The sequence below is a fragment of the Rattus norvegicus genome, chromosome 3, assembly GCF_021556685.1.
Source record: "Rattus norvegicus strain SHRSP/BbbUtx chromosome 3, alternate assembly SHRSP_T2T, whole genome shotgun sequence".
Lineage (NCBI taxonomy): Eukaryota > Metazoa > Chordata > Mammalia > Rodentia > Muridae > Rattus > Rattus norvegicus.
Genome location: NC_141536.1, coordinates 135184642 through 135205766, shown reverse-complemented (window position 1 = coordinate 135205766; position 21125 = coordinate 135184642). Strand labels below are relative to the sequence as shown.

Below are 21125 nucleotides of genomic sequence, written 5' to 3'. Positions count from 1 at the left end.
GAGTCACTACCTTATTGACTGCTATTTGATGGATCATTATCTACCTCATTCTATATAAGTCACTCTCTGTGTAGCACATTAGACATACCCTTACTCCCGGAGTGTTGATAGAACAAGTCATTTCGTGGAGGTGGATGCGTCTGAGCATCCAATGAGTAAGACACTAGACTGTCCTTGGCAAAGCCAGTTGGCTTTCACCTCTGCTTTCTAGGGCTTCTCCAGGCCCTGGGTGATTTTAAATGCATGGGTATTTATCAGACATGTTCCAAGAAGTATATAGAGATTCTGGTACAAATTCTGACAGCTTAGGTACATTTTTAGAAGGTTTCTGGGCACATTGAACATGTGCAATGTCCACACAATTCTAGGTGGCCATCCACTGGCCTAGGCCAAAATGACACGGTTTGTGACCACAAGTGCCAGTTCACACTTTTAGGTTCCATGAAGGTCTGTGGATTAATGTATCAGTGATATCTAGACTCTCTCTAATTACTTAGCAAGTGCTTTTAATTTTTCTTTGGCAACGCCATGTTGACACTTTCCCATTCTGTCTGCCAGCAACATTTCAGTGCACATGCTTTATAGCAAGGAAAGGAAAGACCATGTCACTGTTGAGATCACTTAGCAGCTTCTGGCACTACCTGTGCTGTTCACAGAGCCCCACTAATGTCCACAAGGAGGAGGAACTTCTAAACTTGCTTTCTTTCCAGTTATCACTTAATACTTACTTTTTTATAAAAATGCCATAGTATTTCATACCTGTCATTTCAGTTTCAGTGATGGAACATACTGTAAACTTTGCTTGTATTTTGTAAAAATTAATTATAGATTGTCATAGAACAACCACAGAAAATTTATATTAAAAAATATAATGCAGAGATGTCTCAGTGCTTAAATGTACTTATGTCTCTTGCAGAAGCCCTGGGTTTGAGTCCCAGCATTCACATCTGCCTAACATGTCTATTCAGGGAATCCAATTCCCTCTAGATTCCCAGGCACCTACATGCATGTGGTATATCCACATGTAGACAGGCAACCACACATATATATATAGATAAGCACAATAAATAAATCTTAAGAGAAATGTTGATGGTTACTATGTTTTGATCTATTGTATCTTGAATCTTAAGTTTTCAGTTGATAAAAATAGATTAAATTTTCTTTAAGAAAGGTAGCCTAGTTGGTAGAGTGTCTAACAAGAATAAAACCTTGAATTTGTCGCCAGAATCACATAGACAATGAGATGATAAATGCTTGCAATCCTAGGACTGAGGAGGTAGGATCAGGAAGGCAAGAAGTTGAAGGAAATCGTCAGTTACATAGTGAGTTGAAAGTCTGCCATGCATGAATTTAACTCTGTCTTTATGAAACAAAAACAAAACTAAAACCACAAACAAATAAAAAAAGCAGCTTGCATAGTTCTGCCAGCATCATGACAGATAATTGAGAATCCAAAGTGGACAGGTTAGGTAGATTGTCTTTAATCAGTATCAGTGTGAACATGAGGAAAAGAGATGCATAATTGATGTAATGCATTCGGAAACTGAACATTTTCAACAGGAAGTCAAATGAGAATTGCAGCAGCCTTAGGGTCTAACTCTCAGATGATTGAAGACTCAGAGGGCAGAGGAGTCTACATGGATACCACCAACAAAGTCCAGATGGCGGGAAGTTTCAGGGCATGTGGATTCTTCGACAAATCACAGAGAAAAAGAGCGAGGGACTGACATATGCACTAGCTTAATATATATATGGGGTATTGTTCAGGTCTTTTTTAGTCTTTTCTATTCTTTTGTCCTTTGCGTTTTTCTGATGTTTGAGAGAGAGTCTGGTTATATAGCCCAGGCTGGGCTAGAACTCTAAATCCTTCTGCTTCCTTGAAAAAGTATCCTGTATTGAGCCTACTTCTGCCTCACTGCTGTTCAGATGCCCCTCCTGACTTCCTTTGTTTCATTTCCTAAGATAACCTGCCAGTGGGTTCTGTTGGCACGTCATATCTTTGCCCACCCTCCAAGAGAGCTCTAAAAGTGTTGCATTAGAAAATAACGGACTTACGTGAGACGTTGTGCTGTTCTTGACTGTAAATTTTATTTTGTGCAGATCTTGCGTAGGGAGCCACAGTTTCTGTGTGTTATTGATTGCAACAAGCATGTCATATCCAAAGGGTGGCATTTTGTAATAGTCTTCTTTCTTTTGTGGCTCTCCCAATCTTTCTGTTCCCTGTTTTGTGATGTTTCCTTAGCCCTGGAGGTGGTGGTATTGATGCCTTGCTTAGGGTTGAGCACTCATTTGTCCTTTACTCTTAGCATTTTGACCAGCTGTAAATCTCTATAGCAACCTTTGCCTGCTACAAAAAGAGCCTTCTCTGACCAGACTGAGGATAGCACTGGTCAGTGGCATGAACTTAGAACTACATGTCCATTGCAAAGCATCTGTAGTAGATTTGTCTAGCATCTTTGACCTTGCCTCCAACCCCCTTCAAGCCACATGCTTCTGACCATGTGTACAGTACCAGACATATACCCCCGTCCTGTGAAAAAGGTTTCAAATCCAATTTTTGTTTGTTTGTTTTTAAAGTGTTTCTTGTCAGGAGGGTGTGAAGGTTTATGCCTTTAATTCTAACACTTAGAAGGTAGAGGCAGGCAGATCTCTAAGTATGAGGAACATCCAGGGCAACATAGAGAAACTTTGTTTTAAAACAACAACAACGACAACAACAAGAACAAGTGGTCCATTACCTTCTAGTAAATCCAAGATGTGTGCTTACAATAGGGTCTTAGTACTTAGTTCCAACTGGCAAACAAAAGGCAGCCCTTATATTCTATCTTCTGCAGCTTCTCCGTACTGCTTTTAGTATCCTTGTGAAGTTTATTTGAGCCCAACAAAAATTCTTTAACTATCAAATGCATGTAAAGGTTTTCTATTGCTGCACCACTCTTAGCCCTCCCATGAGGGATTCTGAACAGGTGGGAAAGGGAGCTCTGTGGAGCTTTGATCCTTGTCCAAGGCCTTGGCATTAGTGGGAAAGCCTCAGTTTCAACTTTAGCCAGTTCAACCCTCAAGGCCGTGCCGACCTTTTATGTCTCTGCACCCCTTCACCTGCTGCCCTTAGTCCAGTGAGCCAGGTAGCCTAGGTATCTTACTGAATAGTGTGACCGTCCCCTGGAGTAAAAGATGAGACAGGAAAACTTTTTTTTTATCAAACTCTCATAATGAGTAATGAATTTCAGCAAAGATAAGTTGCTTCATTTTATTATTTTTAACTTAACCAATGTGACACTGCTGATGGTTTAATCCAATAACTTAAAAAAAAAACCTATCAAAAGACATTCACAAGTTCTCTACCGCCCTCCCTCTCTTCCTCCCTCCCCTTCTCTTTCTGTGTATGTTATATTGGTATATTTGTGTGTGTGCCTGTGCAAATAGAGCCCAGAGATGAATACCAGATTATCTTTCCAAATTTCTTTCCAACTTCATTTTTAAGTCAGGGTCTCACTGAACTGGGCTTACCAGTCTGACCAGCAAGCTCCAAGTCTAAGTCTTCCTAACACTGGGATTACAAGTATGAACCACTGCAGTTGTGCATATGTCTGTATACTGGGGTCCAGAAGGCAGAGCCTGATGCTTGCATGGCCTGCGTCCTACAGAATGAGTTCTCTCCGAAGCCCCTGAAAGCTCTTGTTAAAGCTTTTCTTATCCTCTTGATTTCCCAGTCAGTTGTTTCAGAGAAGGAGCTAGGAGAACCAATGCTGGGAAGTCAACGGTGGTTTTGAAGCATGAGTAAGCGTTTTCTAGATAAAGGAGAGGAGAGGAAGGACATTCCAGGCAAAGAAAACCAGTGCGTCAGCTCCTAGTTTGGAATCTCTGTGGCCCCTTCTCCTCTGGCCTTATCTGTCATGCTTCCTGACCTATCTGTATAGTCAAAACCACTGCCTGGTACCAAGAAGTCACTGAACAAATACCCGTGATTGTTGAGTAACATTACAAGCACTATGACTGGCTAGGGGAAGGGTCATGTCATTGTTTTGGGTTTCAAACTGTCAGCCAGTTATGATACCATTTTTGCATTCAACCCCAGATTCTTTTTTTCTTAAGAATTATTGATTTTATGTATATAAGTATGTATATAAGTACACAGTAGCTGTCTTCAGACACACCAGAACCATTATAGATGGTTGCGAATCAACATGTGGAATTGAACTCAGGATTTTTGGAAGAGCAGTCAGTGCTTTTAACTGCTGAGCCATCTCTTCAGCCCCTCCCCCAAATTCTTATCACTGAAAATAGAACAAAACATTGAAAGTAATGTTCCCACTTGGTATCTGTGATTTCTCCATCTAGCCTACCCAATGATGTCACCTTGATATTCTTGAAGAGCAGTTAAAATACTTTTTTTCTTATACTCAAGAAGCATTAGTGACTTCGCTGTACCTCTTGTGCTCAGTATAAATACTGCCTCCTGACTTTTAAGACTTATCTCAGTATGAGCACTCAACTTCTTCAGGTTCCTGACTCACTTCTTATCACTTTACTCTCTACAGAATAGTAAAAACCAAAGCATCTCCTACATACAGAACATACTGTTTCTTCACTTTCAGATGTTTTCTTCACGTGGTTCCTTCCCTCTTTATAGAAGAGGTATGTCTCCCACATGTATCTGCCACTATGTTTCCATACCCAAGCCCAATGCTGGCACCACAATGTTTAGGAGTTTTCTCTTACCCAAGGCCAAACCAAGGTACTACACCCTCATCCTCCAGGGGTCTTCTCTGATCAAACCTACCTAACATTTTGTAGCTTGCTTATGGTATTGACTCTGTCATCTTACAATTTGATTCTCTACACTCATGGTTCTATCACAGAGCCTTAGATATAGTAGGTACTGTACAACGTTTGTTGAAATACCAAGGACTAGTTATGTGCCAAGACCTTGGTTACGTGTAGGAGCTACTGCAAAAAAAATTCTGAAGATGATAAAATAGAAATATGAAGACTAATTTTTGTAAATTCAAAGGATCATGGAATATAGATTATTATATGCTGATGATGGCAACTGATGTTGATGATCATGGTAATAATAGTGAAGATAATGGTAATGATGATTATGATGATGATGATACTGATTATGATGATAATGATGATGTTGAGAGGGGATGATATCATAATGGCAATTATGATGGTGACAGATGTGGAGGGTGTCTATATTTCTGAGTCTTCTTTCCTCCTTTATCATTTTGTTCTGTCCCCTAGGACACTGATCCTAATGGCTTTATTAGCCAGGCCCCCCACTACTTTTTCTCTTTCTGTTGGGTTAAGCCAATCAGAGTATAAGATGGGAAAGGAGGTTTGGGTATTGTTATAGTTTTACATGAGATATATGCTGTAAACACACTTGGTGAAATCTTGGCTTTTTGCTATTAGTTCAAATGAGAATTGATTATATCCCAAGGCTGCTAATTTCATGAATGAATTCATCCCCTGATAAGCTCATAGCTAAATGAGCTTTTAAAGCCCGAGACCTGGTTAGAGCAAGTAGATCATTGGGGTCCCCTAGCCCCTTGTTGTTTCCTTTCATCCCTCACCACATGCTCCTCCTCAATATCCATGGACCCACAGTCAACAGATCCAAGGGACTGTAGACAGAAACTTTTAAGACCATGAACTAAAACAGAACCTTCTTCCCTAAGCTGTTTAAGTGTCTTGTCTCAGCAGTGCCTAACTGGCTGATACCGACATGTGTTTTCCAAGCCTCTGTTCCATCTTGGAAGGTCACAACTCCTTTCAGACACTTACCTTTCCTCCCACAATTAGAGATGCTGTCACTATGGTAGCAATTTAGTAATTAGTTCATCTGGTTTGCGATGGCAATGCCTCCCTGTTATTGCTAGTCTCAGAGACCATTTGTGCTCTTTGTTGAAACCTTGATAGAGGCAATGACTGATGGCAATGGCAATGAAGACAGTGAGGGTGGTAAGGTCTTCTCAGCTGAGAGTCTGAGAATTCCATTAAGCACCTCATTCAGGAAGACTACAAGATTACAATAGACACAGGAATCCCAGTGTATCATTTAGCTATTCATGTGTAACAAATGATCCTAAATTCCATGGATTGAAACAATAATGACTTCTTATTTCTTCCCCTTTGCAGGTTAGGAATTGCACAGCAAGATGGCTTTCCCAACTCCACCATGGCTAGAGCCTCCTCTGCAGGGGCTGAAGCCCATTGACCTTGGCTTCATTTGGATACATTTCAAGGGTGAGCACTGACAGAGAGGACAAGCCAGACTTAAGTCATACTGCCTTATAGCTCAGCCTTCAAAGGCATAGGGGTCCCCTCCACTATATTACTGACCCCTCATTACAGAAGGAAGGGTATAAGCTCCACCTCTTCCTTATGTCCTGTTGGGGGTGGAGCACAGAGCTCTGATTCCATGCATAACAGACACTCTACCACTGAGATACATCCTAAGGCAATTGACAAGAACTGTTGGTGTCTCGTTGTGTGATGTGAACTTAGGCCATTGTAGGATCTATGCAAGTATCTTTCTGTATCACTTCTTTCTTGCCCAGCAGTGCTTACTGTGTAGAGCACACAATGATGACAATGACCCAAATCCCAAGGGACCTGAGTCTCTTAGTCACCACTTGGGGGATACCCGCCCAATCTTTATTGACCTCCATGATGTACTACTTAATTAGTGTTTTGGTCCTATCATATTTGATGGTGGCTGAACACGTAGGAACTTACCTGTAGCTGTATACCTTAAGCTACAGGATCCTTCTCCTTGGTTTGGCAGCACATCTGCAATGACAGCTAACTACTTGGATTAATTTCTCTTTCTTAAAAGCTATATACTAGCCCCAAGTATTAGGGTGCAGTGAGATAAGTGTGAGAAAGTGAAAAATTCAGGGGTCATCGGGGTCACCAACTGCCAGGACCCTGGTGATATGCATAAAGGACTTGCCCAGGCCAACAGTGAAAGTATGCTTGTCAACATGAAGGTAGGCCATAGATATTTAGCTCTGGCTTGAAGGGTCTCAGGGGGGCGAAGATTTCTATGCTGGAAATGATAGGCAGGCTTGTGTCGATGGGGGCCTTGCTCCATGAAGGAAGCTATCTGAAAGGGAGCTTGGTTCCATGTCCATCCCAATGTAAAGCGAGGGAAAAACATCTGTTGAGTGATATTTAGAACTGACATTTTCATAAGGAGTCAGTCTGTAGAGAGTTTTCACAGGGCTTGGAAAACCACATTTTCCTTTCTTTTCTTCTGCACAATCTGCAATTAAGCAGAATTCTAACAGTTTGTGTGTGTGTGTGTGTGTGTGTGTGTGTGTGTGTGTGTGTGTGTGTGTGTTAAAGCCATATGATATACATTGTGGCTTGATTACAGGATTCATTGCACTTAAAAAAGGTTTTCTATTTTTTGCAGGGCAGGGGTTTAGATCACCTCAATACAATAAAATTTTCAAAACAATAGTTCAATCAAATGTTTTTGATAAATAACATTTCCCTCTAGAGGCATTTGAGAGTATGCTGTGTACATCTGGCTCCTAAAATACTTCAATTGTTTTTGTCTGTTTGTTTTTGTTGTTGTTATTGTTGTTGTTGTTTTTCATGGGGCTATTTCTACCTAACTATGATGCCATTGTCAATCACAATCAATTCATTTCTAACAATATGCTGTTCTAACCTTACATCAGCATTCCTACTAGATGACCAATTTGACTCAGTAGTGGTCTGCTGCCCTGAATCTGTGGCCTCCTTCAATCTGGAACCTGTACACCTCAGACCTCCATTTGTATACTATGACATACATATTTTTGAAAACTAGAGTCATTTACTTTTATTTTTTCATTTTTTTGTATATTTGTTTCAGGGGATCAAACCCAAGTATTTATGTATGCTCAACAAGCACACTGCTGGGGAGCTCTGTCCTCACCCAAGATAGCATGGTATGTTCAGACATGTTCCTATTCTAGTAGCACCATAAAAAGAAATCTCTATAAAATGAACTGGGCAGATATCTCAGTCATTAGGAGCACTTATTGTTGTTGTTATAGAGGACCTGGGTTCAATTCTCAGTACCCACATGGCACTCTAGAGTCTGTAACTCCATTCCAAAGGATCCAGCACTCTCTTCTGACCTTTGAATGCAATAGGTTACACACACACACACACACACACACACACACACACACACACACACTCAAGCAAGGCATTCCTACCCATAAAATAAAAACAAGTAAATCTTAAAAACAAAACAAACCTGAAAATCTCTATAAACAGAAGATAGCTAGCTAATTAGAAGAAAATTTTAAATTTCTGTTTACCAGTTTATCTCTTTGTTTTGTTTCTCCATGCTATTGGTTCCATACAGGAATCCACTCTTCATTGATGTCTACATCTGCTGAAATCTATCCCTTTTCTTGAAGCATTTCATGAGTGTAGCAATGCATATGTCATCTAACCAACACCATGATTCAGGCTTAGAAGCTTTGGCCCTAAGAAGACTATCTTCTTGTGTCCCTTTGGTAGGCAAGTGTCTCCCACTTGAAGTCTCTTTCAGTCACTGAGTCGTTTTCTATCCTGACAGTATTGTCTTTTCTGAAATGTCAGGTAAATGAATCATATTAAAGTAGGCTATGAGCCTGGCTGGTTTGCTTAGTGAATACGTTTGAAGGTAATTTACCTTGTTGCATGGATTAACAATAGTCAGTTCCTTTGTGTGGCTGTGTAGTATTCTAATGCAGAAATGTGCTACGGACTGTCCATGCGTTCATCACTTCAAGGACATTTATGTTGTCTTTATGTTTGGGTAATCTTGAATACTGCCATCATAGAGGAACAGATTTAGTGTGTGTGTGTGTGTGTGTGTGTGTGTGTGTGTGTGTGTGTGTGTGTGTGAAAAGGAGTAAGAGCATTGGGTCACATGTAGGCAGATTTGTGCTTAACCTTAGCAATATAGGAGACTGCTAAACTGTTTTGGGAGTTACTCTCCCTGGCAAGGAGTGCTTATAAGTTCCACATATTGGTATTTGTAGTATTCAGGCAGCATTCAACTGTTCTATTATAACCACGTTAGTTTTGCTTGGCTGTTCTGTATTTCCATAATGACAAATGGTGTTGAACACCTTTGCTCTGCTTATGTATACAAATACAATTAAGTAAAGACTCTTTTTTGATCTTTACTGAGTTGTTTTCCTGTTACCGAATTCATGGTTATTTCAGACAGCATTGGCTAAGGCAGTCTAGGCTGTCCTTGAATTCATAATCCTGCTGTTTGCCCCCACAAGTACCAGGATTACAGGCTTGTACCACCACAAAAAGGGAGAGTTTAATATTCTTATTTTTTAAAAAAGCCTGGGTAAATTCTCTGATGCCTTACAAATTTTTCTTTACCCCCTACTAGAACTGTAACTTCACACTGACTTAATACAGTCCTTTTAAAATTTAAGTGTTTTATTTGAAATCTGACTTTTCAATGTTTTCTTTCATGTTCTGTGTTTCGGATGACATGTTAAGGAGTATATGGCCCGAGGGTGTGGTGACATATGCCTGGAACTCTCAGGAGACTAGGGCAGAAATCTTGTAACCCTCAAGCTGAGCCTGGGCAACACCCAGACTCTGTCTCAAAAGCAAACCTGACCTCCAAAATTAGAGCTATTTTCTAATATGAGGTCGGAGAGATTTTCTTCTAGTCTTTTTTTTCTATTTCATATGTTTGTCCATATAGACTTTGAGTTTGTTTTTATCTATGGTGTGACATAAAGACTTAGTTCATGTGCATGTATATGTGTTGGCTTTCTAGGACATATAATATTACTGTAATTTATAGTATCATTTTACAAATGAGTATTTGTCTTAAACACACACACACACACACACACACACACACACACACAAAAGAAATAGAAGATTTGGTGAGTCCTACATCACTTTTTGTTTTTGCAAAGTGGAGTAACCCAGAGCTTGACACATACAAACGCTGCACCACTGAGCCATGCTCCCCGACTTGGTTCGTTGTTGTTGTTGATGATGATGATGATGATGTTAAATACAACTATGTAGTTTGGGCTGGCAAGAAACATATTCCATGGCTCAGTTTGGGATTTCAGATATGACCTAATATTCCCAAGCCTGGCTCAGGTGTTATGAGAATGGCATGGGAGTTAAGGGGAATTTCATGCTCACTCAGAACTAACAATCCTGTCTAAGCTGTTAAATAGGTCAGAGTTGTAAGATTCAGATCAAAGGAGGACTGGCCCTGCTGTACTAGTCAGGCCGTGGTTGGATTACGGTTAAAATTCCTATGTAGTATTTTACAAAATGTTAATGGATAAAATGTAGGATTAGAGCAGTCTTGCTGGGCAAGGCCTTGTTGTATAGGAGAGGAAGTAGGGAGGTGAGGACTTGTGTATCAGTTCATTTTTTGTTTTGTTTTGTTTTGTTTATGAGACAGGAGGCTATGTCATCCAGGCTGGCATTGAACTCACAACAATCTTCCTCCTTCAGCATTTTTAGTGCTGGGGTATACTACCAGAGCTGACTACTATCATTTCCAAAGAGCAATAAAGAAAGGACAGTCAGGAATGAGAGCCTTGTACAGAAAACTCCAGTTCTAATCATCAGTTTACTAGTTTAAAATTCCAATCCTGAGTCACTCTAGCTGTGGAACAGATGAATTGCTAGCATCTTGTTTTTATTTTTACTCTTTTAACTTAAAAAGGTAGATTATGTGGACCCCCCCCCCATCTCCTAAGGTTGTATTGTGAAGGACTGACTGCCCATAGTGGTGCATACCAATTATCCTATACTTTGGAGGCAGAATTTCACTTTAGAGGGCTCTGCCTGGGGACATCAGTGTGACAGTTGTCAACAGGTTGGTAAACAGAAATTTCATTGGAATGGAGACCAATCAGAGACAACGAGGACAAAGCAGCTGGATGTATATGCCTTCCCCATGATATAGATGCCTTCTACATGTGACTGATCGAAGACACCCAGGCTGATCACTTGAACTAAGGCATAGAAGTCCAGCCACAAACACCCCAGATTCCCTCTTAAACAAAACCAGAAGCTGGAGGTGGTAGTTGGTAGGCACCACCAAATTTCTGGCTATCTTTCCTGTGACCAGTCACTATCCACTCAGGTTGTGTTCTTCCACTGTGTATCCATGATTGGAGGCATCAGAGTACCATAACTACCCCCAAAGAAGCTTCTTCTAGAAAAGCTGGAATGTAGATCAATTTAGCAAGCTGAATAGAAACAGAACACAGGGCTTTGCTGTGTACATAGGAGCTTTCTTATCTATGTGTGCATGTGCTGTATATAGAATGAGGCAGGTACTGAGGTTGCCTATGTTTATGATACTGGGCTTTTTACTTTCTGGCAAAAAAAAAAACATATAAAGTTAGTATGCATCCTTGCCAGGCATGGTGGCTCAAGCTTGTAATCCCCAGCACTTAAGAGGCTAAAGCAGGAAGATTACTCTAAGTTCAAGGCTAGTTTGGGATCAAGAGAAATTTCCATTCTTAAAAACCCACAACAACATCAAAAACAAATGAAAATAAAGCAAAAATGATGTACCCTATATATAATGATCTTTTAACTCAAAAAAAAAAAAAAAGAATAGAGCTTCCAGGGACTAAGCCACTACCCAAAGACTATACATGGACTGACCCTGGGCTCCAACCTCATAGGTAGCAATGAATAGCCTAGTAAGAGCACCAGTGGAAGGGGAAGCCCTTGATCCTGCCAAGACTGAACCCTCAATGAATGTGATGGTTGGGGGGGAAGGCGGTAAGGGGGAGGATGGGGAGGGGAAGCCCATATAGAAAGGGAGGGGGAGGGGCTAGGGGGATGTTGGCCCTGAAACCGGGAAAGGGAAATAACAATCGAAATGTAAATAAGAAATACTCAAGTTAATAAAGATAAAAAAAAATAATGTATCAACATCAGGACCAAAAGTCAAGTACAGCTTTCTAGAGGGCTGACCCTTGAACTAAGACCTGAAGGAATGAGCCAGCCAACATGGGGTTTCTGGGGAAGACTAGAAGGTGGGTCATACTGGACTATGTGCCATTTCCGTAGAGCATGGAGATGAAGAGCCAGACTTCTAGAGCCCACAGGCTTCTAGGAACTTGGCTCTTAGACCCATTGCACCTCAGCTGCCTCCCCATGACTATTATTGATTTCTGGCAGCCTCAATGGTGAAGGGACAATGTCATAGCACCCGGTAAGTGCAATGCTAGTATGCAAAGAGCTCAGGTAATCCAGTTAGTCTGGAGCAGAGGGTGAAACAGTGAGGTGGCTGTAAGACTTCAGAGGGGCACATGACAAATAGGCTGGAATGAGACAGAAGGAATGTGGAGGTTATCTCTGAGGCAATGATTAACCAGAAAGGGTCTTCAGGAAGGAGCTTGGGGTTTTAGAAGGAGCACTTGAGCACCAGACAGGCCAATAAATTGCAGGAGGTACAACTGGAGGCAGGCAGAGCAGTTAAGAAATGTGCAAGAATCAGGTAAGAAAATAAGGCCAAGGAATGGGGGAGGGAGACAAAGACAGCAGGAGGGGTGAGGAGAAAAGGGAGTGAGGAAAGTCCAAATGTAGCAGAGTTCAGTTAGCTATGAGAGGCAGGTTGGGTGGAGGGAATGACCCAGGTTTTAGACTTGGTTAAAAAGAGGAGCCAAGTGGCAGGGGTTTCCAGGGAAAGAAAAGAGAGTACACGCATTCATCTGTAGGAAGTGGCAGGTTTTCCAAGTTAAGAGGCTCCAAAGCTGACAACAGATTGGCTTGGAGGCCAGAGGAAGAGGGGCCAACCTGAGATGCCAACATGGTGGTTGTCAATAGGTTGGGAGGCTGAAGTTCCATTAGAATGGAGGCCTCTCAAAGGCAACAGGACAGAGCATCTGTTTATGAGCCTTCTCTGAGTGAATAAACTGGGGTACACACACACACACACACATACACACATACACACACACCATGCACACACGCTATACACACTCATCCACATACAGTGTGCCTAACACAATGAAAACTCAATGGCCTTTACCATCAGTACTGTAGCCAGAACAAAAGCAAAAAGCTGAGGAGGGGTCCTAGGTGACAGAGGAAGGGTAAAATATCTCCTTATCAGATGTGGTGCTTGCTGATACCTCATCTCGCAGCAGATAAGAATGAAATCAGATATTGGATTGTCTTTGGCTTAAACTCTAAATCCAATAGGTGGAAGAAGAAAGAAGCAGATGAGGACTTAAAATGAGAAAGACCAATGCAGCAATCACAGGTGCCTGATAACCGACTGAGCCACAACCTTGCAAGGAGTTTCCTCTCTGGAGTGTTGGAGTGCAGTCTGGGTGAACACAGCTCCTCCAAGAGGCTCCATTGCTCTGTGGCAAGAAAATGTCTGTGTGTCACTGTATTGGCACCATCAATAGAGTAAAAGTTTTTTGACTCTTCATTCACTTTTTAAAATCCGTTAGTTCAAGGCCATGTGTGGGACAGAGTGGGCATGCTGACCAGCTGCCTCAAGGGAGAAGATTCTCCTGCCAAGGGAGGCCAGCCAGATATTGTCTCAGACTCTCTACTAAGCCTCCAGGAGTCTGAATTTTGGATAGTGGCCATAAACCTTCTAGTGAGAATCAGTGCTGAGTCCTTGAAGCTGGAGAGTGGAGCTAGGCCGCCAGCAGCCAGATCTAGACTACAGGGAAGAAGGATTTGGAACCAAGGTCAGGAGTCTAGCTCAGGAGTGAAAGAACCAAAGGCTGGATCTGGCACACAAAGGGTCTATAGGAAGCCTCTACTTTTCAAACCAAGTCCCTGTAAACAAACAAAGGCACAGTGCAGCCTCGTGGGTGACACTGGTCAATAGTCTGAACTTCCAGAGGCTGGGCTACATTAGCCACTACTCCAGTGATTTCAAGTGAGTCCAAGTGTTGGTGACCTTGGGAACCTGGGAAGTAAGTGAGGGTGAAGATTGGAGAAACCTGAATCCTTATTTAATGAGTCAGGATTAAAGCACCTTTAAGAATCATGGCAGAAATGCTTTGGAAAGAAGGGTCATGAACAAAGCTTAAGGTTTGATTTCACTATAACCGAGCATTCCACACAATCAACAAGTATTATGATTCTGACTGTGCAAACAGAATGAAACGAAGCCTCAAGAGACTGACCGTCTAGGGCCACCCACCTGGGAAGCAGGGAATTTTAAAGTTCTATTTTGACTTCTAGGAGGTTCTGAGATCACATAACTTCTTCAAAAGGATCCTCTGATCCTTGGAGATGGCAACTCAAAGGCTGGGGAAGCCATGGAGAGAAACAAGAATTTGAGTGTGGGACAGTGTCTTTGATTGGAGACGCATACCAGGAAATCCTGGTATTTCCCTGGGTATCACCAGGATCATTCCACCAGTCATAGCAATGGTTAGAGGGTGTGTGCCATTGATCATGGGGGGCTGTTTCAACGTTAGGTGGCAATCCATAGCACCTGAAAGTGTGTGTAGTCACTGGGTATTTCTTTACACGGAGCACTATAGAGAACTACCAGGGTGGGAAACACTGCAGCAGGCTCCTCACCAGGGCAGGATTCCAAGTTCTCAGATGGCTGGTGCCCCTCTGCTTGGATATTTAAGTTTAGAGTCCCATCTGAAGAATCGCCTCCACTTACATTGCTTGCTACCCCACATTTTTGCTTTGTTACCCCCATCTCCACCTTTGTTCTTGGTGGAGCTAATTAGGCTCAGTAGTTAATTAGTAAGACCCAAAATTCAGGAGAACAATGGCTGAGCTTCCTCTCCCCAGCTCCTCCCCTTGTAGGGCTTGAACAACCAGGTAAGAGGTTTCTGCATTCCTAGACTTTCTTTTATCTCTTCATTCTTATCAGGCAGGATTCTTTTTCCTGAGATAAACTCCCCTGTTGGCTGAGGTCAACATCTTTGTCCCACATTGGACCAGACAGCACTATGACATCCTTAGCAAGTCAATAGCTCATTCCTGCAACTCTCTATCTGTAAGGAAGCTTGAACAAGTTTGTCTTTGGTTAACAGTCTCTGTGTAAGGGAAGCCAGTTGTTCAGAGAGCCTGCCTGTGTCCTGTGGTAGTGTCTCAAAAGCTTTCAGGCTGGAGCCCATCATGTCCATGCTCAGAAGCCTCCCCCAACCCCAGGACTGTTGAAAGGGTTTAGTCTCTGGGCTTTGCACTGCATTACAACTCTGTAAAAATGCCACTGTGATCTCTGCAGATAAGCACACAGCTCTGACTTCAGCCTAGCCTCAGATAGTCACCTGATTATTTTGTTGGTGAATTAGTCACCTTAAGAGCTGTTCTAATTTCTGCAATTCATTTTTACTATCATCATCATTTACTTTGGGATGCAGTGAGAACAAAAATATTTATGGGCACTCCAGTGGACAACTGGTACCTTCCTTTTACAGAAATTTTTTTTTTTTTTGGTTCTATTTTTCGGAGCTGGGGACCGAACCCAGGGCCTTGCGCTTCCTAGGCAAACGCTCTACCACTGAGCTAAATCCCCAACCCCCAGAAATTTGAGTAGAAATCTAACTCACCCTCAGCCAACTTACAGCTACAAACATACAGGGTGGCTTCCAGGAGCTCTAGACAAAACCACACAGTAGCGACCCACTGCTGCTTCTTACTCTCCATCACATTGTGTACCACTCTTCCAGCCCCATCCCCCCTGTCAGAAATGAACACATTTCTGGTGTTCACCTGGAGTGTTCTCTCTACTTCACACAGAGTAGCCAATCACAATATACTTTCAGCTTCAAAGAGGGGTGGATCCAAGAAATCACACTCACTAGGTTGGGTGATCACTCACTGCTTACAGGACACATGGTGGCTTTGTGCCTCAGTTTTCCCCATCTGCAAGTAAAGATAATAGTGCCATTCTACTAATTCTGTGTACAGCCCTCTCCTTCCCATTTCCTTGGCTCACTCCTGTAGAGACCCCCTCACCCCAGCTCACTTGCCTTTTAACACTCCTTCACCCAGGCCATTTTCTCACTCTTCCCACCCTGGAAGATCTGACCCTGTAGTCTCTGCTGATTCCTTTATAATCTTCAGAGTTAAGGCCATATTCTTCAACACTGAATGTGAGCAAATTCTTTCCTGGACTCATCTTCATTTCTTCCAGTTTTACCTCCAGACCACTATTTCTCCTCCCAGGAGCTCCATGAGATTATACTCTGTCTAAAATCTCCCTTCCCTTTTATGGACACATACATACATATATAAGCATGAACATAGATGTATATACATCTACATAGGCACACACACACATACACACACACATGTATAAAATTCATTGCATTGTACATTCTAGGCAAACACTATCACAAAACTATAGTCCTAGTTCTTCCTTATATTTTATCTGTCTGCATATTTAATTAATTTCTAAAAGTTCTATTTTACACAATATCAAATAATAATAAAGACTCCAGCCTTGTTATTTATACAATTTGGGGGAACTTTCTATTATGCTGCAAAACCTGTTTTCTAATCAGTTGTCCATCAGGTCACAGCGATGGCTATATGATTGATGTAGGAACTTTGTATTTGCTGAAGTTTAGGTGATACAAACAGAAGAGAAGCAAATTATTGTGTCTTATTTATTCTTGCTAAATATATGTCCCAAAGAAGATCAAATTGTCAGCATGTTTGCTTTGGACCATTGAAGACAGATTAAGTGGGATGGCCAGATGTCTCAGTGGAAAAAGGCTCTTGCTGCCAAGCATGGCAGTCTGAGTTCCATCCCTGGGATCCTCTTGGTGGAAGGAAGGAGTTCCTACAAGTTGTTCTCTGATCTCCACATGTGTGCTGTGACATCTGCAAGTACCCCCAATAAATAAATAAGTTAATAAATATTATTAAGCCAGGCCTGTTGTCATATACTTATAATGTTAGCACTTGGGAGTCTGAGTCAAGAAAAAATTTAAGGCCAGCTTATGCTGTACAGAAAGACCCTGACTCAATAACAAAACAGAGCAAAACAAAATAACAAAATAAACTTTGTATAGATGTTTTTATTATATTAACATTGGACAAAAATATTTTTATTTAATGTCACTTTAAGTTATGAAATAGGTAAGTGAAGTCTTTATTCTCTAAATCATTAATCTGGTAATATTGAAAAGTCTGCACAAGATTGGCAGACTCTCCCATGCAGAAGGTCTCTGACTTGATAAGGGGCTTGTGGCCAGGGATGGGTACGGTCCCAGGGAGAATTTCTGGGTGGTTCAGTTGCTTTCCTGGGCCCACTTTCTTATAGCATGTATGTGATAAGCTTGACTGGGAAGCCCAGGGCCTTGGATTTTAACCTTGGCACTGAAAAGAGAAGAGAGGAGGGCAGGGAGAGGGAGAAGGATAGAAAGGAAGCACTACAACATACACCTATACATACATACATACATACATACATACATCAATCATATGTGTATATGTATGTATATTATATGAGTATCTGTCATTAGGTGAGTTAACTCAGGAACGCATGTAGTGAGTTCGTACCCACCATTGACCGTTATCATTGTTGCATATGTATATGGTTTGTGCTTCTGTGAATTCCTTGAGAAGCAAGAGGCATCCTGTCCTGTTTCTAATTCTGTATACACATAAACATTCAAACAAAACAAAACAAACAAACAAACAACAAACCTATTGCTGAACCTTTTTTTGGAAAGACTCTCAAGTTTTTTTCCAAATTCAAAGACAGGGCTAAGATTTCTCCTCCAGTGCAAAGCTAATCCAGGAACAGGTAGGGGAAGAATCTCAGGTGTGTAGTCTGGGCAGCCCAGAACACAATAGCTTGCTGCCCTTCTGCTGGGGCTCCAAAGTTGAAAGCAGATTCTGCTGGGAAAACAGGAAATGTAGCTGTGGTCATCTGAGAGGTGACCCTGACTCTCTCTACCCTAGGAACAAAGGGCAGTTATAGCTCTTTTGCAAGAACTAGAGTGAAAAGGAAGGGCTGATTCATCAAAGGCTGGGACGTATTGGCTTAGTTTCGGCTCTAGATGTCCACCTGTGCTCAGTTTCCTAACCTGTAACATGGTAACCTTCAGCTGGTGGTCTCTGGTTCTTTCTGATGTATTTCTGGGGAGTCATTTTGATTTAGATAAAATTTTGAACCATCTCATCCTTCCCCTCCCACCCTCCCCTCCATCAAGTCTCTCACCTAGACTTCACACCTTGTGACCCCAACTTCAAAGCCAGGTGATGTGGGATCCGTGCAGAAGTGCCAGAGACAACAATGAGGGCTTGGACTGAGGCTGTGTGGGGGCTGCCCAGTTGGCATTCCTTAACCTGGTAACTATTGTGTTCAAAGCCACTGGCATAGCCAGTGAAACAATAGGTTTGGTAGTTTTTGCCAGCAAAGACGAACAGGCCCTGAGCATAAAGGTCTCTAAGAACACTCAATAAAAAGAGCATAAAAATATAACAATCTTTTTTCCTTGGTTTAAAATGGAGAAATAAATGTAGTACAACCAAACAAAAAGAAAAACTTACACAAAAAGAAGTCAAGCTCCTGCTGAAACCCTATCTGTCCCCTGTCCAGACAATTAGTTCTTTGGGGTGCTAGAAGTCTTATCTTCCTTTGTACTCATGACCCCAGAGCCAACTTTGTGCCTGTTGTTTGCTTTGCTTAGCACCTCGGGCTCTGGTATCTTCTCTCCCGAGTTCTATCAACTGTCAAGCATCTCAGCAATGTCAGGTGCCATAAGAAATCGGAGCATTAGGCTGGAGAACGCTGTGCTGTTATAAACAGTGCGAAGATGAACATTCCTGGGGGGAAACCCATTCCATTGCATCAGAACTTTTGACTCTTTTTTCTTGTTGTTTTTGAGACAGGGTCCTCAGATGTATCAAACACACTATGTATCTGGGTTGCCCTTGAATTTCTGATGCTCCTATCTCCACTTTTCAAGTATTGAGATCACAGGTATTAGCTGCAATTGGTTGATTAATTTGGTGCTGGGCATCCAACCGAAAGGGCTTCCTGCATGCTAGACAAACCTTCTACCAACGGAGCCATACTCCCAGCCCTTGACTTTTTAATTGTTTTTGCATTTTGATAATTATACACTTATATAAAATAAAGACTTTAGATCCCATGGGGATACTGCAACTTTCACTTACAATGATATTTTCCTGTATTATCCTATTATAAAGACCTCTCTATGTAAAGCACAGTTGGGAAGAATGTGTAATGTACACCCATGTATTCATGTAAGGTGACTTTGGTGCATTAACTCCTGTCTCCGAAATGCTGAGTAGAAATTAATTCATAAAGAAATGCTTGTCAGATTTCACCTGGTACTCCAGGGACTTAACAATCATAGCAGTTCATTTTTGTATAATAATAATTATGGCTATACTTTATAGGATTTAGTATTTTTTTTAAAAAAGTGTCTTTAAGTCTGCTTTCTTGTTCAGTTATCCTCAGGATATAGGGAACTCAGATATTACTTGTGTGCTTGTAGATGATGAAGCACACGGTCAGAGAAGATGGGGGCCTGGTTAGGTCACACGAAAAGAAAGGGGATGCTGTTGGCAGTAACGTGCTGGCTTTCAGCTGAGCCATGCTTCTGAAGAAATGTGTCCCCTCTCCCTTTCCGTAGGAGAGTGGTTTGAGTTCCACTATCCACTGGGTGGTGGAACAAGCCCCACTATCCTGTGAGCCAGTTTGAGTCCGCATCCCCACAGTTCTCTTGACTACAGAGTTTTATGGCCCTTCCAGCTCCTGACTGTATCTATGATTCCGCACTTTTCCCAGTCTGCGAGAGCAGGAGCATGCGTCATGGTAGCTGGGAAACCATGCCTGCTGATGGAGGATGTGGAACCAGCTTCAGTGCTGCTTCAGTACATGCTCAGCGCAAACAAGGTCAAGCATTCGATTCCTAGCATGCAGGAGTGTGTGTGTGTGTGTGTGTGTGTGTGTGTGTGTGTGTGTGTGTGTGTATACATGTGTGCACACCAGGCAAGCTACAAAAGGGAGTTCAAAGGAGTGGGACAAAACTGAACCATGACTAGGCTCTCAAAATTCCAGCACAAGTTCTGTGCTTTCCTGGAGAGAACAAACCAGGCAAGTCTGAAGGTTCTGGAAGGCTGGGTCTCACTCTGAAAAGGAGTTCCAGTACAACTTATTATGGATGCCAACTTTCTCTCAAAGGCTTACATGTGAAAGCCTGGTTCCAGAAGCCATTAGCAGGTGGTGAGGCCCAGAAGAGGAGGAAGCTAGTGAAAAGAAGTCACATCCTTGGGTTGTATTCTTGAATCCATATTCATTCTGCCTCTTCTTGTTTCTCTCTTTGACTCCTGTCCATCCTCAAGTGAACAGGCTTCTCCAACACTGCTATGAGGGGCTGTGCTGCCATACAGTAGAAGTAGCAGGACCAAATGACCATTGACTGATACCTCTGAACTCCACAAGTCAATATAAAGTAACCCCCAAGACTTTTTTTTTATTTTATGTGCATTAATGTTTTACATGTATGTTTATCTGTGCGAGGAGATTGGATCTACTGGAACTGAAGTTACAGACAGTTTTACGATGCCAGATGGATGCTGGGAATTGAACCCAAGTCCTCTCTAAAAGAACAGCCAGTACTCTCAACTGATGAGCCATCCATCTCTTCAGCCCCATGCTTTCCTTCTTTTAATTTAATTTCATCAAACACTTTGTCACAGTAACAGAAGCAGATTGGCATAAATACCCTAACATCTCATACTAATACTGACAAAGGCAAGAGGGCTTTGACTGAGGTCCTGTGTGAACTTTCACCTTTAACAAGGTGTTTCCCGCTGTGGGTATGTAAGCTTCAGGGTGGTATAGAGAATCAAGCAGAAGTGAGATCTGGGGAATAGAAGCAGGGGCATCTTTAGGGATTCTCACAGGCTGCGTTTTCCTGCTTAGATGTCTTCTGTCCTTTGCCATACAGTAGGGCAACTGTCTCTTCCTGGTAGACTGCCCCCAGCCTGGCTTTGAACTCACAGTGTGATTCAAATTAATAGTGAACTCTCCATCGTCCTGCCCCCTTCCTTCCAAATGTTGGGATGGCAGATAAGTGCCCTACACATCACTTGGCTAGGTAGCCATTCTGCTTGACCAA

General features: G+C 42.0%; 1 protein-coding gene across 18 annotated transcripts in view; it reads left to right on the top strand.

The window, feature by feature from the left end:
- Positions 1–21125, top strand: part of LOC120101725 (uncharacterized) — a 98037-nt gene that overhangs the window by 23533 nt on the left and 53379 nt on the right. For 15 of the 18 annotated variants that reach the window (XR_015684657.1, XR_015684659.1, XR_015684658.1 and 12 more), the window contains one exon: positions 6148–6255. Coding sequence is in view for 1 of the 18 variants with exons in the window: in XM_087655192.1 (XP_087511318.1) it covers positions 6168–6255 (88 nt within the window). In the remaining 17 variants the exon portion in view is untranslated. Of the gene's footprint in view, positions 1–6147; positions 6256–12453; positions 12521–21125 lie in introns of those variants that run through there. The other 3 variants (XR_015684666.1, XR_015684664.1, XR_015684669.1) reach the window with 2 other exon arrangements.